The following is a 15,187-nucleotide window of genomic DNA, read 5'->3' on the forward strand; positions in this document are numbered from 1 at the left end:
CATTTAGGGGACATAGATTATGATAAATTATTGGGTAGCTGGAGGGGGGAGTTGGCAGTAAACCTACAGAGGGATCAGGTGAAAGCATATCTCCTGGGCAGGCAGCAGGTAACGGAAAATGTGACGTTGCAGGAGCTCCATTACAAGTTCCTATTGAGGATGTATATTTCTCCATACCGGCATACTGGGCAACTATTCGGGCTGATGATGAGTGCTTAAAGTGTGCCCGGCCCTCGGCGAACCTGGGACATATGTTTTGGAGTTGCCCGAGGGTTGTTTCTCAAATGTGGGGGGATCACTTGGCGATTATCGCCATCACAATTGTTTGAAGTCTTTAGGGTGTCCCCCTTTCTACCCGGAACGCTTAGGGCCTTTTTGAAAAAGGCAGTGTTAATTGGTAAGAAGTCCATTCTTCAACATTGGATAACGAGAGAATGCCCAACATTGCAACAATGGCGCTCACACGTGATTGTATTTTGTGCATTGGAGCGACGGGGTGTAGGAGATTTGTCCACCCCTGGTGGCGATCTTTTTTGCCGGACTTGGTCCCCTTTTTGCGACTCCCTAACCGCAGTGGCGAGCATTGAATTTTGAACGCTTAAAATGAAACGAAACGATAAGATACGGCATGGGGTGGGTGGGTAGATGAGGGGGGGGGAGGGTTGGAGGGGGTGGGGGAAGGAATGGCTATAACCCTGAAGGGAGGTTTCCCACGTTGTTGAAATGGTGGTTTTTGTCTGGTACCATCGTGACCACGCTATCTCCTAGGAAAAGTCTCTGCCAGTGACGTGGGGCTCATCAGAGTCCAGACCCCATGTGACCAGGCACAGAAGAGAAGTAACTGGTTATTGGAAATAGAGATGGCCTAGAGTGGGATGATGGCACACGAGCTAATTATGGGACGGATGCTATCATTGGTATAGGGGTTGGGTGAGGGGAGAGGGGGGAAAAATGGTTGAATTCATTTGGATAGTTGATTGTATTATGTTGAGCACATACAAAATGGTTGGTTAACACATTTATCTTTTGTACGATTGTGGTATATGTGCTGCAATGTTGTTCATAATAATAAAAACCATTTAATCATAAAGCGATACAGAAGGATGGAGGGGGGAGGGAGGAAGGGTGAAAATGTATACTGTATCTTATGTTTATGAAGATATTCTGTATCAATGTTACCTCCTTTTGACTAAAGTGTATGTTATCCAATGTTGTTGCCAATAAAACAGATTTAAACATAAGACATCCAGCACTAAATGAGGAATCACCCTTGAAATACGAAATTAATATGAATTAACATCAAAGGCCAATTTAAATAAAAGTTGTTAAAATTCTTTATGAAACTTGTAATTTTTACTCAAACATAAAAGGAGAGGTAGTATATTCCATAATTTTTGCCCAATTGCATGAAAAAATAGAGGACTTGTATCTGCAAGCAAAATGGTATAAAATGAAGGAACTAAGAAAATTCATAAATTTCCAAGTTTATTTAGTATTTGATAGATTGCATCATTGGTGAATGCCATCTTGGGTGGTTTGCAATGATAAAATAATAAAGAAGGAATATAGAAATTACAAAATGTGAAGAGCAGAGATCCTAATAGTAAGGGCATGCAGAAGTATACAGTATGCAGGACCCCATAGGAACTCCACAGTCGATAGAATAAGGAAGAATATTTGATCTTTGAGGTAGATACGAGTGGAACCATGACAGGACCGTGCCAGTAATACCTGTCTCTTGAAGCCTTTCTGATAGTAAACTATGATCCACAAAATCAAACACAGATGATAGGTCTAATGAGATTAACACCACAGTACTGTCCTGATCTAGATGAATGTAGACATAAGTGCTGAGTCCTAGCAGAGAGATTTCAGTGGAATGGTCCTGACAAAAACCCGCTTAGTTAGGGTGCAAAATGTTAATATCATCCAAGAATTTAGAAAGTTGAATTACAATGACCTTTTCTGTCAGCTTCAGCTTTGTCAAAAAAGGTAGATTAGCAATTGGATAATAGTTTGCTACTGTAGATGTACTTTTCTTGTGATCCTTCAATCTAGGATTGATGTAAGTTATCTTCCATGCTTTTGGATCTTTTCACAGTTCCAGCAAAGAAAGAACCATATTATTCAGAAAAGGAAGGAAGATTTGAGACTTTTTAAAATCAGGATAGAGAAGGTATTGGAACATGGAGGCTATAGTAACTTTCAAGGAGTGAAGTATTTCCTGCACTTCAGTAGATGTTGGTTTTGTTGAAGTTGGTTAAAAGAGCTACATAGCGATCAGTCATGGAAGACCTAGATTTGAGCATTTGATGGAACTCCAGTGTCAACCTGTTGAGCTGATGTATCAGAAGCTGATCAAGAGGCTAAAAAGAGAGGGAGTTGTATACTAAAAGATTTGCCTATAAGGCACCCATGAGGCTAGGGTTTTCTCCAAGCCTAATAGCACCAACCTGATATCCAGTCTCTAGTCCTCACAGCCTAAATGTTGGGAAAATAGAATCTATGGCATTGGTTATCTAAAAATGTATCTCCAGTTCTTTTGGCTTCCACAGTGTAAAAGAAGATTATATGAGTTAAAATGGAGGACATTTGCCTATGCACAAAAATTGCTAGAGTACCTTGTATATCTCATGGACTTCAATTTTCAAAGCTATTATACAGGTAAAGAGCAATTAATCCACATAAATCAGCTGACTAAAAATTGCCCTTCCTCAGTGTGCTTAAAGTTTACGTGTTCTTGCAAAGCATGCATGCTTTTTGCCTCATTGAGAGGAGATGTGCCTGAGGGGCATATTTATGTTGGGAGAAAAGAAGTGGGTACATAGATTATATTTTAAATCATGAGGTATACTTGTCAAGCAGAACTCTACTTGCTGAAAAAGGAATGCATACTTTATACCCTTTATAAGTTTCAAAGTGAAAGTTCCTACCCCTTGAAATGCTGCATCTACTTGTTTCCCACATAAAGATGAGTAGTTTTCAAAAATCTGTTTACCTGTGAAAATGGCTTTGAATATTGCATTCAATGGGGGTAATTTTATAACTGAGCAGTGGCATAATTTCAAGTTGAAAGCATTTGCATACTTCTGTTTTGAAAATTATCTCAGGGAATTTATGTTCTTATCAGCTACACTGGGCCTAAACTTTGGAATTCTTTACCTGCTCACCTCTGGCTGGAGCCCCTCCCATATTAAGTTTAAAGCGGCTCAAAAAAACTTACCCTTTTCAGTCTCACATACCCTGCTACCTCTGAACACTTTTTTTTCTTCTCTTCCCTCTCTAGCAGCTAATTTTTGTCACATATATATATATGTAACTAAAAATAAATTTACACCTGCTTGTGACCCCACACACTTCTTGACTCAAATGTATGCATAAATTGCAAACCCCTTACATATGCAACTTTATGTATATCAGATACACAATTTAATAAACACCTATTTCTCTGCATAAAACACTGCTTTACACACAGAAATAGTTTTCAAAATTGTCCTCACGGGGATTTATAGGATTTTCCACAAGTAAACATTGTTTTATATGTAAAAAGCCTTTTATAAAATTGTGCTAACAAGTTGGTACATGATACGTGTAGGCAGGAATTTTTTTTGAGAGGGTACTTGGGACTACCGGCACCTTTTCCATTGTCTGCTAAAATTAACCCATGGTCCCCAAGTTTTAATGAAAGAGCTCAGGCTCTACACCCAAATTCTGCCTTGTCATATGTTCTGTGACTGGTTGCAGGGGGCCTCGCTATGTGGTGTGGGTTCCTCTGTGATCACCCCACCCCTGAAGAGTGGCCTGGCATTTGAGTACTGGCATCTTTATCACTAGAAAAAATGTACTGCGCGTAGGTGTCCCTTTATGTTGGTACATGATATGCATAGGTGGCCTGGAGGTGTAGTTAGGGGGAAGCTAGGGTGGCCTTGTAATATACATGCATATTTTGTGAAACACACAATTATAAGTATAGAGTATATCCACCACATTTACACCTTTGGAGCAGGTATGAATTTGCCTGCTGTTAGGGCTAGTTCTGGGTGGCTGTTTTATAAAGGCACTTAGGTGCGTATGTTGGCTTTATAAAATAGGGGCCTTTTTTGGCCTTCCTACAGTTTACACCCAATCTCAGAATTGCGCACCCAAGTGTGTGTGTATGTTCAAATTAATTTAGTAATGAGCCAATTAACAGCAGTAATTGGGTGCTAACAGCCAATTATTGATAATTGGCACATTAAAATTTAACTCTGCTAGTGCGTAACTTAAAAGGGGATATGACCATGGGCATATTAGGGGCATTCTGAAAAGTTGCACATGGAATTATAGAATACGGCCTCAGCATGCCTAACTTGGTGCCAGCATTTATACCAGGTTTCATAGGCGTAAGTCTGGTGTCTAAAGATAGGCATGGGTATCGACGTTCATTTACTGAATCCAGCCCAATATGTCTAGCTGTAATTACACAGGAAAGAAACTGTGCTTATGTTGGAAAGAAGGTTGTTCTAATATGCAAAAATTTAAACAATACCAATTGTCAAGGTAAAAATAAAATTTCGTGAAATCCTGTCTTGGCTGACTGTCAGTTCTCCTTGCATTTTCTTTAAATGAATCACTGAAATGAACACTTAACATTCTTAACAATGCATTTGAAAGCCATTTCAGAATGTCTTTGATCCTGATTTACTGAGCTTGTGTTCTGCAGACATATAGTTGGGAGAAAATGCCTTAGTAAACCAGGCACCCTATTTGAGAATCCATTCTCCAGACCCAGTCTTATGGTGCTCCACACTGCTGCATAGAAAATGGAGGTTGATGATGTAGAGGAGGCATCCATATCTCTTGTAGAAGAGGAATTCTCGACCAGTGCTCACTAGTGAGACTTGCAGTTGAACTTAGGGTGCACGTGTACTGAGTTCCAGAGGGATCCATGTTCTGTGGCCCCTGGCCAAGGATGGTCATCACAGTGGCTGGGATGTAGAGAGGGCTTTAAAGTACAGTATATGGTATACCCTTAGGAAGTTAGCTTTTGAAAGTTCATGTTCTAAAGAGGCTAGTTCTGATGCAACTGGAAATCCAAAGAAGCAGGAGGAAACCAGCCCCCCCCCCCCCCCCCCCCCCCCCCCCGAAAAAAAGCCTCCAACTTATATGGAAGGTTTTTTAAAATTGTTTTGAATTGCATTGTGAATAAATGAAAACTGTTCTTCAGACCTTACTACCCCATTGATTCTTCTCTCAGGAGGAACCTGTTCTTTGTTCTTGCATGCTGTCATTCTCGCATGCCGTCATCTGGCTGATTTACTGCAGTTTGTTCCATTTGCACATTAATTCCTAAAGTACTTTCTAAACTGTCATAAAATAACTCGTTCTATTTTAATGTATCTCTTCTGATTCATTAGATATCCTCTGCTATAAGGTGGTATTCATTAGTTATCTTTTTTTAATGATTAAAATAACCTGATAAAATTTCTAATCTGTTTTATTTTTGTTTCTTCTAGCTGACATTTGTGATGAAGTGGCTCAATATTTAGACCAGCTTTTGGAGCGCACAGCTCCCAAGCCTCATTTCTCTCCTGCTGCACACAAAGGAGGCCTGAATCGATTCCGTGCTGCTGTGCACAACACCCGTGATATCATGTCTCTAGTATCTAAAGCTAAAGAACTGAATATTCAGAGTAAGTGATTACTTGTTTCTGATGTTTATCTTCCCTTGAAAAGCCTCCCTTTTATGGTATGGGAGGGGGCTTTGGTGTGGGCACTAGTGAGTGGGGGTGGTGCCCACTGGGCCACCAGGGAAACTGTTTTTGCATGGGGGGAGGCCTGTATGCATGGTAGACAGAGCTCCCCATTCCTTCTCAATGCTCTGCAAACCCTAACACCAGCTCCAAAGTGGCATAGGGTGTGTCATGTGAGCAGCGCCAATGTTTGGCACGCTTCCCACTGGGGAGGAATACTTAATGCCCTGTTTAGCGTGCATTTGCATTCTAATTGCGCTCAGAACCTGTGAGTTCGTTATTACATGTGCTCGCCAGCTCTGATCATAGGGCGAAGGCAAATGCGGGTGCTAGTCCAGCGCTAATGGCCTCTAGCACCCACGTTTGCCCTTGATCATCAGCCCACTATTGTTTCTCTGTACACACTCATCATACAAGACCTTCAGTGTATTCCCATTTTTGTTCCCATAGAGGGAACAATATTCTATGACCTCTTGTATCAGAGGGTGCAGAATTTGACGCTCCTAGTTCAGGGATGTATTCTTCTATTTTATATTACCCTAAGAGTAGTACGTTCCCTTGCTTTCCTGGGCTGTGAGTGCTGCTTCAGCTGTGATCTAATTTAAGAGGGCAGGAGCTTGTGCCAGGACTGAAGCTGAAATGAGCCATTTCGTTGAGGCCATGTCTATGCAATTTTCATCTGAAGGCACTTTTCATGGAAGCTTACTTTGATCACCAAATGTGATAAAGAGAGTGAAAGCGATCCCTGCATATCAGTCTCTATATGGATGTTTTTTTAATGTATTCTTGAGCCACCATATATGTTCCCAAGAATCAGGTAGGTATATGGCCTCTTCATCCACACTATTTTGTGATAATTCTTATGTTGGGCTGATAAAAGACCTGCAAAATAACCCCAGACTGAAAGAGCTTTAAGGTATAATAGAAAACAGAAATTCATTTATGATTGCCATCCTGGACTTTTTTTGTCTGACTTATGAGGTGCGTTGGCAGTTTTTCTTTTATTCCTGATATGTTTTCCATTAGTTGATCTTAGGCTGTTTTCTACAGCAAAATTAAGAGGAATCATTCAGATGGCACAAGAAGGGGAAAGTATATGCTGAGTTGATTAAGAGTTTGTGTATTTTAATTTTTTACTTTCAATAATTTTATTAAAGTTTACGAATACAAACATATGAAAAAGAGCATTGAAACTGCAATTACAAGCAACAACTTATCCAAAACAGGGCGGAGACCTGTGTTATGATGACCCTCCCCCCTCACAACAGCAAAGATAAACAGTAAATCATCGTTAATAGAATCACTACACCCCAATAGCCCCCCCCCACCACCAACATAGGGTTCTATAATGTTCCAAATTACAGTATCAAATCATTAATAATAAGACTGTGGGCTGTGGGTGGAAGAGATTGAATATAAGGTTCCAAATGGCCCAGAAACATTGCTTAAAAAGGCATCTCTGCCCTCCATGATCAACTGTATGAAACATACTCTTCTACTACCAAAATGTAGCTAATCGATCCATCGTCCAGTTGTAGCAGAAGACATTTTTTGCAGTTAGGGCCTTTTAGAGAAAAACCCTCTCAAATCTGGGCAAGTGGGCCACAGTGAGCCATTTTATCAAAACAATACCCAATGGGGAGGAGATGCTTGTTTTCCCTTGCCAGGTCTCCAGGAATCTCATTATTCTGATCCAAAACTGTTATACTAAGGAGTAGTGTATGCCAAAAGAGAACAGAGAGCGCTGTCATATAAGTGGAAAAAAAGAAAAAAGGAACCGGAGGCATCAGATATTCATCAGTGGCAAGGCTATTAGGTCTCCTATATTGCAAAGTTATTCCAAATCCTTGAGCCTACTGTGTATAATCAATCATTTGCCCTCAGGAACCAAAACCTCCATTTTTTTAATCAACTTTTTATTAGAATAACTATTATGTAAATTTAAAAAGAAAACATGTTAGCATAAAATGTATCATTGATGAGATTTGTCGTATTGATACAGTCAAGTCTGCCCCTTGAAGATGCACCCCCAATTCTACATTACACTCTGGACATCGCTGCTGCGCAAATTAAAACGATGTATGAATTAGCTAACTTCCGAATTCTTCTGAAGACTCATCTCTTTAACAAGGCATACAACAATGATCAACAAATATAAACTCCTATACGCACATCCAAAACTACCTCTACTATATCAAATTGCCAAAACACCGCCATGTTTTTCACTATCATGATACCCAAGATCCTGTAACTACTACTAAATGTATACTTTCCTATACAATTCTTATATATTTCTTAGATACTTCTTAATATGTTTGTTTGTTGAAACACTATCATGTTTATCATTATCATACTACCCAAAATCTGCAGTTATCACTACATGCATACTTTTCATGTATTTCTGTTACTCATGATGTATTGTAAGCCACATTGAGCCTGCAAAGAGGTGGGAAAACGTGGGATACAAATGCAACAAATAAATAAATAATGGGATCGTTATTCTTCACTGGAGACAGTATATCAAACAGCATATAGAGGGCAGATACTGAGGTGTGCAGCTGACTCGAGGGGGGCTTAAAAGCTATCCAGAGCAGCAACAATATTCCGAGAACAATTATTTTTCAATAGCCTATGAATGTAGCGCAAGGCCTGTAGAAAAGCGAATCTGTCTATATTATGTACCCTCTGGGTTTGTTGAAGGGAAGCAAGTAACTCGCCCCTCTGAGTTAAAAGATCAGCCACTGTTACCAACTCACCATCGTAAGACTATACGGTCAAGCCCTGGAGAGAAATCTAAATTCCCCACAAGCGGTAACAGGTCTGTTTGAGTAGGATCCTGATGTAATTGAGATAATAAAGTATGCCATATATAACACATAGATTTCAAAATAACATGTTGTTTTACTTCTGTGGGCAGTTTATCAACTGGAGCGTGTAGTAAATAGGATGTAATGGTGAGAACAAAACTCTCCACTGACCAAGGAGTGTATTCCTTTGACCCCCTTACTCAATCTCCAAGGTGACGTAAGTTAGAAACTCCTAGACCTCCCATTGCCCAATGAACAAAAATTAAGGCCATCTTAATCTTAGGCTCCCCCCCCCCCGAAACCTTTTGCTAATTCTCGATGCAATGTCCGTAAATCATGCTTAGTTATCCTTATGAGAAGTACCTTTTGAAAATCGAATTGATGTCTGTATCTGAATGAACCAGAGTACCAGTGGGGCCCTGGAGCGTCAATACCCTAAAGGAGGGATGCTTAGGAGAGCCTAAGTGGGCCCAGCATTTTTACCCATGGTATTGCCAAATTTATAAAGTTGATATTGATAATAAAGGGCGAATTTCTTCACCAGCTGATGTATGTATTCATTCAGTGTGACCTATGTCATTAGAAGTTGGGCCTTCCGTTGCACAATAGGGGAAGTAGCGCATTGCTGCCGTAGGTGGATCAGTTGAGCCTCTAGCCATAAGATCACTTGATCTTTACATTTTTTCTTTGAACTGCTATACGCAAGTATGTCGCCTTGCAAAATGGCCTTAACCATTTCCCAATTCTGAGCGGTGATGGTGTACATCTTACAAGGAAGGGACGAAGTGTCTTCGGTAACAGACTGGCTAAAGTACTAAAGAGGGCTTTTAAACTAGATTCGCTGGGGGTGGGTGAGAAAAGCCCCAAAGTCATTAATAATCTTCAGGAAGGTAAGACACCAAATACTCTTATAGAAAAGGGAAAACAATACGACTGGAGAGCCTTGTGTACCAATGCCCATAGTATAAGAAACAAATGTCTAGATCTAGAGGCTGCGATGATAGAAGCTGACTTTGATATAGTAGCGGTCATGGAGACGTGGAGGACCATGACTGGGATATAGTTATACCTGGCTATAATCTATTCAGGAAGGACATGGTAGGGAAAAAGGGTAGAGGAGTGGCGTTATATGTTAAGGATAATATTCAGGTGACAGAACTGCAGGACATACAGGGTAAGGAAGAATCGCTGTGGGTAAAATTCTAAAAGAGAGAGGAAAATATATTTACATTGGTGTAATATACAGATCACCTTCTCAGTCTGAAGAAATGGCAGACACTTAATAGAAGACCATCCACAAGATAGCTAGGAAAGGGGAAGTACTACTGTTAGGTGATTTTAATATGTTGGACGTTGATTGGGGCATCCAGCTGCGGGGTCATCTAGAAGCAAAGGGATCTTGGATTCTCTACAGGAAGAATTGTTTCAGCAGTAGGTAACAGAACTGACGAGGGATGGAGCTATTCTTGACCTGGTGCTTACAAATGGCGACAATGTTTCTGATGTTATGGTGGGAGATCATTTGTCATCTAGTGATCACAGAATAGTGTGGTTTAATATAAGACAATGGAGGAGAGGGCTTATTCGAGATTGACGTTTCCTATATTTCAAAAGAACTAACTTTGCGGAGATAGGGGAATTTCTCAAGGAAGAGTTAGTTGGATTAGAACAGCTGAAGAAAGTAGAACAGCAGTGGGCAAAACTGAAAAGTGCTATTCTCCGAGCACAAGCAGGCTTATGTATTCTCACAAGAGGGTGACGCCAACCCGTGTCGCTTGGTCTGGGACTTATAAAAAGTATAAGTAGAGCTTTGTGCTCCACTGTGCATCCCGCTTGCCTTTCCACCTGCCGCATGAATACAGTCTCCTCAGATTTCCAGAGAGAGAAGATTTTTGGAGCCAAGTCCAGTTCCTCAGCATCAGCATCGAGGTTGAAGGCATCGGCATCAATGTCAAGTGTCAGTAAGCATGTATGCTGTTAGACCCTTACACACTAAGAGCAGTGAAGCATCGAGTGGTTCTCCACCTGCTTCAAGGCCTCCTGCTGTTTAGGGCCCCCGGGACCGTCCATCGTCGGATCTGACCCCAAGGCGACATGGTGATTCAACATCATCCTCGTCGGCACCGAGGAGCCCTCGGTGACATGCTTCGAGCGAAGGCCAAGAATCATAGTCATCAGTTGCCCTTGACCACATGGTGCTGGGAGCTCCGGGGTTTCGAAGGATTTGGCACCCAAGAAGCGTCAGTGCCGGGAGACCACTTCCCCTCCATACAGTCTTTCCTGGTGTTGGCCCTCAGTGAGCGCATCTGGGCCTTGCTCCATGAGCTGCTGGATGGCTCATACAACAGGTTGCATCGGCATCGGGGTGCTTGTGCCTACCTTGCCTAAGTTACTGACCCGCTTGGCCCTCAGCCTGTGGTGCAGCCTCGACACCAAGGCTGCATGTGGCTTCAGGGTCAACTGCCACCCAAGCTGCCACTAGCTCAACATCGGTGGCGGAAGCTTCACCGGAGTCAAAATGGGAGCTGACTTCTCAACACCGTTCTCAGGAGCATGGTTCTTCCAAGTTGAGGCAGGTTCGATCTTGACACTTTCATTGTGAAGTATTGTCTGACACCGAAGAGGAGCGCTCGTAGGATTCAGAGGAAGATCCAGGGTACTTTTCTTCTGATGAGTCCTATGGAATTCCCTCTGAACCCTCCCCTCCACCTGAAAGGAGAAAGTCTCCTCTGGAGAACCTTTCATTCCCTTCTTTTGTTAAGGAAATGGCTGATGCTATTCCCATTCCTTTGGAAGTGGAAGACGAGCCCAGGACCAAGATGCTCGAGTCCTGGACTACACGTCTCCTCCTAGGGAGGCTGTGACTGCCCTCCTACATGAGGTACTGCAGGAAGTCCACGTTAGGAACCGGGAGTCCCCTCTGTTGGTTCCAGTCATGCCCAAGAAGATTGACACCCAGTATCTGATCCACAGTGCTCCTGGTTTTGATAAGCCTCAGCTGACTCCAATTCCATGGTAATGGAGTCTGCTCTCAAAGAGCCAGAAGTTCCAGAGATATTATATCTTGGCACCCTGTGGATTGTTTTGGGAGGAAGATGTACCAGGCTTCAATGCTCATCTCCTGAATACAATCATACCAGCTGTTCATGAACATTCACTTGCGAAACTTGGTGCACAAGTTGTCGGACCTGGCTGAGACACTCCGTCTGGAGCAGGCCGAGTCACTTCACCAGTTGGTCAAGCAGCAGAAGGCATGTCGAAATTCTTGACCATTTTGATGTGACATCCAGGATCTCTGCTGAGAGTATAGCAATGCGCAGACTCTCATGGCTGCGTGTTTCTGATTTGGAACATTCTGTTCAGCAGAGGTTGGCGGATGCCCCATGCCGGTGGGGATAACCTTTTTGGAGAGAAGGTTGAAGAGGTCACTGACCAAATCAAAAACATACTGATACCATCTCTTCTCTCTCCCACCGGGCGCCTTCTGCATCTACCTTCTCAGCTAGAAGAACTTCTGGCAAAGCAAGGAGGAGTACTTATTACTATCAGAGGCGTAGGTACAACCCCTCGGCTCGCCAGCCTGTTCAGGCTAAGCCCCAGCACCCTTGTTCACGTTAAGCGCGTGCACCTAAGGCCCCTGATGCTCCCCAGTCAAACCAAGGGACGAATTTTTGACTGACTCCAGCAGAGCATACCCACAGTAAAAGTGTCCATCCTGGACAATTTACCGGTTGGGGGAAGGCTGAAGTTTATCCACTAAAGGTGGCCCCTTATAACCTCCGACTGGTGGGTTCTTTAAATAGTCATCTTGGATATGCACTCAGTTGGTATCAAAAATTTTCAAATTGCCCACCAGGCGCTCATTCATTCAGCTGTAAGCACAGTCAGGTACTGGCAGAGGAACTCTCCGCCCTTCTGAAGGCCCATGCAGTCAAGTTCATTCCACCAAGTGAGGAAGGGTGGCAATTCTATTCCAGGTACTTGATTGTGTAGAAGAAAACAGGGGAGATGCATTGCACCCTAAACCTAAGGGCCCTGAACAAATTCCTAGTCCAAGAAAAGTTCAGGATGGTTTCCCTGGGCACCCTTCTTCCCATGATTCAGAAAAACTATACTCTCTGGACTCAAAGGATGCATATACTCACATACCAATACTTCCAGCCCACCAGAAATATCTTCGATTTCGTCTGGGAACACATCACTTTCAGTACCGTGTGTTGCATTTTGTCCTCACTTCAGGTTCCATGGTCTTCACCAAATGTCTAGCGGTAGTTGCAGCATCACCACGCAGACTGGGAGTCCATGTGTTCCTATATCTCGACGATTGGCTGGTGAAGAGCACCTCTTCAGATGGAGCTCTGCAGTCTGTGCGAATGACTATTTGCGCAGGAGTCCGTGCGAACGACTATTCGGGTGCTCGATCTACTAGGGTTCATTTTAAACTACCCCATGTCCTATATTCACCCTGTCCAGCATTTAGAATTCATAGGAGCCCTTCTTGATACGCAGAAGGTTCGAGCCTACCTTCCAGAGACAAGAGCGGACACTCTTGTCACATTCACTTCCATGATTCGAGCCTCTCAGCAGGCCATAGCTTGGCAGATGTTGAGATTATTGGGCCACATGGCTTCCACAGTGTATGTTATACCCATGACACACTTTCACATGAGATCAGCTCAATGGACCCTGACTCTCAGTGATATCAAGCCACAGGGAGCCTGGAAAATGTCATCCCAGTGTCCCCAGAGCTTGTAAGCTCTCTTCAGTGGTGGACCATTCGATCCAATTTGACTCTGGGACTTCCATTTCAAATTCCTCAGCCACAACAAATGCTGACAATGGATGCATCTCTCCTGGGATTTGGGGGGGGGGGGGAGGGGCTAATGTAGATGTGCAAACAAATCTTCAGATCAATCTTCTGGATCTGTGGGCGATCTGGAACGTTCTAAAGGCTTTCGGAGATAGGCTGTCTCATCAGATTGTATTCATACAAACAGACAATCAGGTTGCAATGCTTTATACAACAAGCAGGGGTGGCACCGGATCACGCCCTGTGTGTCAGGAGGCTGTCCGGATGTTTCATTGGGCTCGCCAACATGTCATGTTCCTTCGAGCCACTTGTCTGGCAGGCAAAAGCAATACCCTGGCTGACAGACTGAGCAAGATAATTCAACCACATGAGTGGTCTCTTTTCAATATGGGCATAGCCCACAAGATCATCTGAGCATGGGGCACCCCCCCCTCCCCCCGCAGTGGATCTTTTTGTCACTCAGCTCAACCATAAAGTCCCTTAGTTCTGTTCCAGGCTTCAGGCCCACAACAGACTAGTGTCAGATGCCTTCCTCCTCAATTGGGGGACATGTCTTCTGTATGTATATTCTCCCATACCTCTAGTGGGGAAAAGTTTGTTGAAGTACATAAGTATTGTCATACTGGGAAAGACCAAAGGTCCATCAAGCCCAGCATCCTGTTTCCAACAGTGGCCAATCCAGGTCACAGATACCCGGCAAGATCCCAAAAATGTACAAAACATTTTATATTGCTTATCCCAGAAATAGTGGATTTTCCCCAAGTCCATTTAATAATGGTCTATGGACTTATCCTTTAGGAAGCCGTCCAAACCTTTTTTAAACTCCGCTAAGCTAACCGCCTTTATCACATTCTCTGCCAACGAATTCCAGAGTTTAATTACAAGTTGAGTGAAGAAACATTTTCTTTCATTCATTGCATGCCCCCCAGTCCTAGTATTTTTGGAAAGCGTAAACAGACGCTTCACATCTACCCGTTCAGCTCCACTCATTTTATAGATCTCTATCATATCTCCCCTCAGCCGCCTTTTCTCCAAGCTGAAGAGCCCTAGCCGCTTTAGCCTTTCCTCATAGGGAAGTCGTCCCATCCCCTTTATCATTTTCGTCACCTTTCTCTGCACCTTTTCTAATTCCACTATATCTTTTTTGAGATGCGGCGACCAGAATTGAACACAATGTTCGAAGTGCTGTCGCACCATGGAGTGATACAAAGGCATTATAACATCCTCATTTTTGTTTTACATTCCTTTCTTAATAATACCCAACATTTTATTTGCTTTCTTAGCCGCAGCAGCACACTGAGCAGAAGGTTTCAACGTATCATCAATGACGACACCTAGATCCCTTTGCATGACGTACCTATAATTTGGGTTCGTCTTTCCCACATGCATCACTTTGCACTTGCTCACATTAAACATCATCTGCCTTTTAGACGCCCATTCTCTCAGTCTCGTAAGGTCCTTTTGTAATTTTTCACAATCCTCCCGTGATTTAATGACTTTGAATAACTTTGTGTCATCAGCAAATTTAATTACCTCACTAGTTACTCCCATCTCTAGGTCATTTATAAGTATGTTAAAAAGCAGCGGTCCAAACACAGACCCCTGGGGAACCCCACTAACTACCCTTCTCCATTGAGAATACTGACCATGTAACTCTACTCTCTGTTTTCTCTCTTTTAACCAGTTTTTAATCCACAATAGAACACTACCTCCTATCCCATGACTCTCCAATTTCCTCTGGAATCTTTCATGAGGTACTTTGTCAAACACCTTCTGAAAATCCAGATACACAATATCAACCAGCTCACCTTTATCCACGTTTGTTCACCCCTTCAAAG

General features: G+C 42.7%; 1 protein-coding gene across 1 annotated transcript in view; it reads left to right on the forward strand.

The window, feature by feature from the left end:
* PHKA1 (phosphorylase kinase regulatory subunit alpha 1) overlaps positions 1 to 15,187 on the forward strand; it is a 434,625-nt gene that overhangs the window by 234,697 nt on the left and 184,741 nt on the right. The window contains 1 exon segment of the mRNA XM_030210224.1: positions 5,496 to 5,672. Coding sequence (XP_030066084.1) covers positions 5,496 to 5,672 — 177 coding nt within the window.

The sequence above is a fragment of the Microcaecilia unicolor genome, chromosome 7, assembly GCF_901765095.1.
Source record: "Microcaecilia unicolor chromosome 7, aMicUni1.1, whole genome shotgun sequence".
NCBI lineage: Eukaryota > Metazoa > Chordata > Amphibia > Gymnophiona > Siphonopidae > Microcaecilia > Microcaecilia unicolor.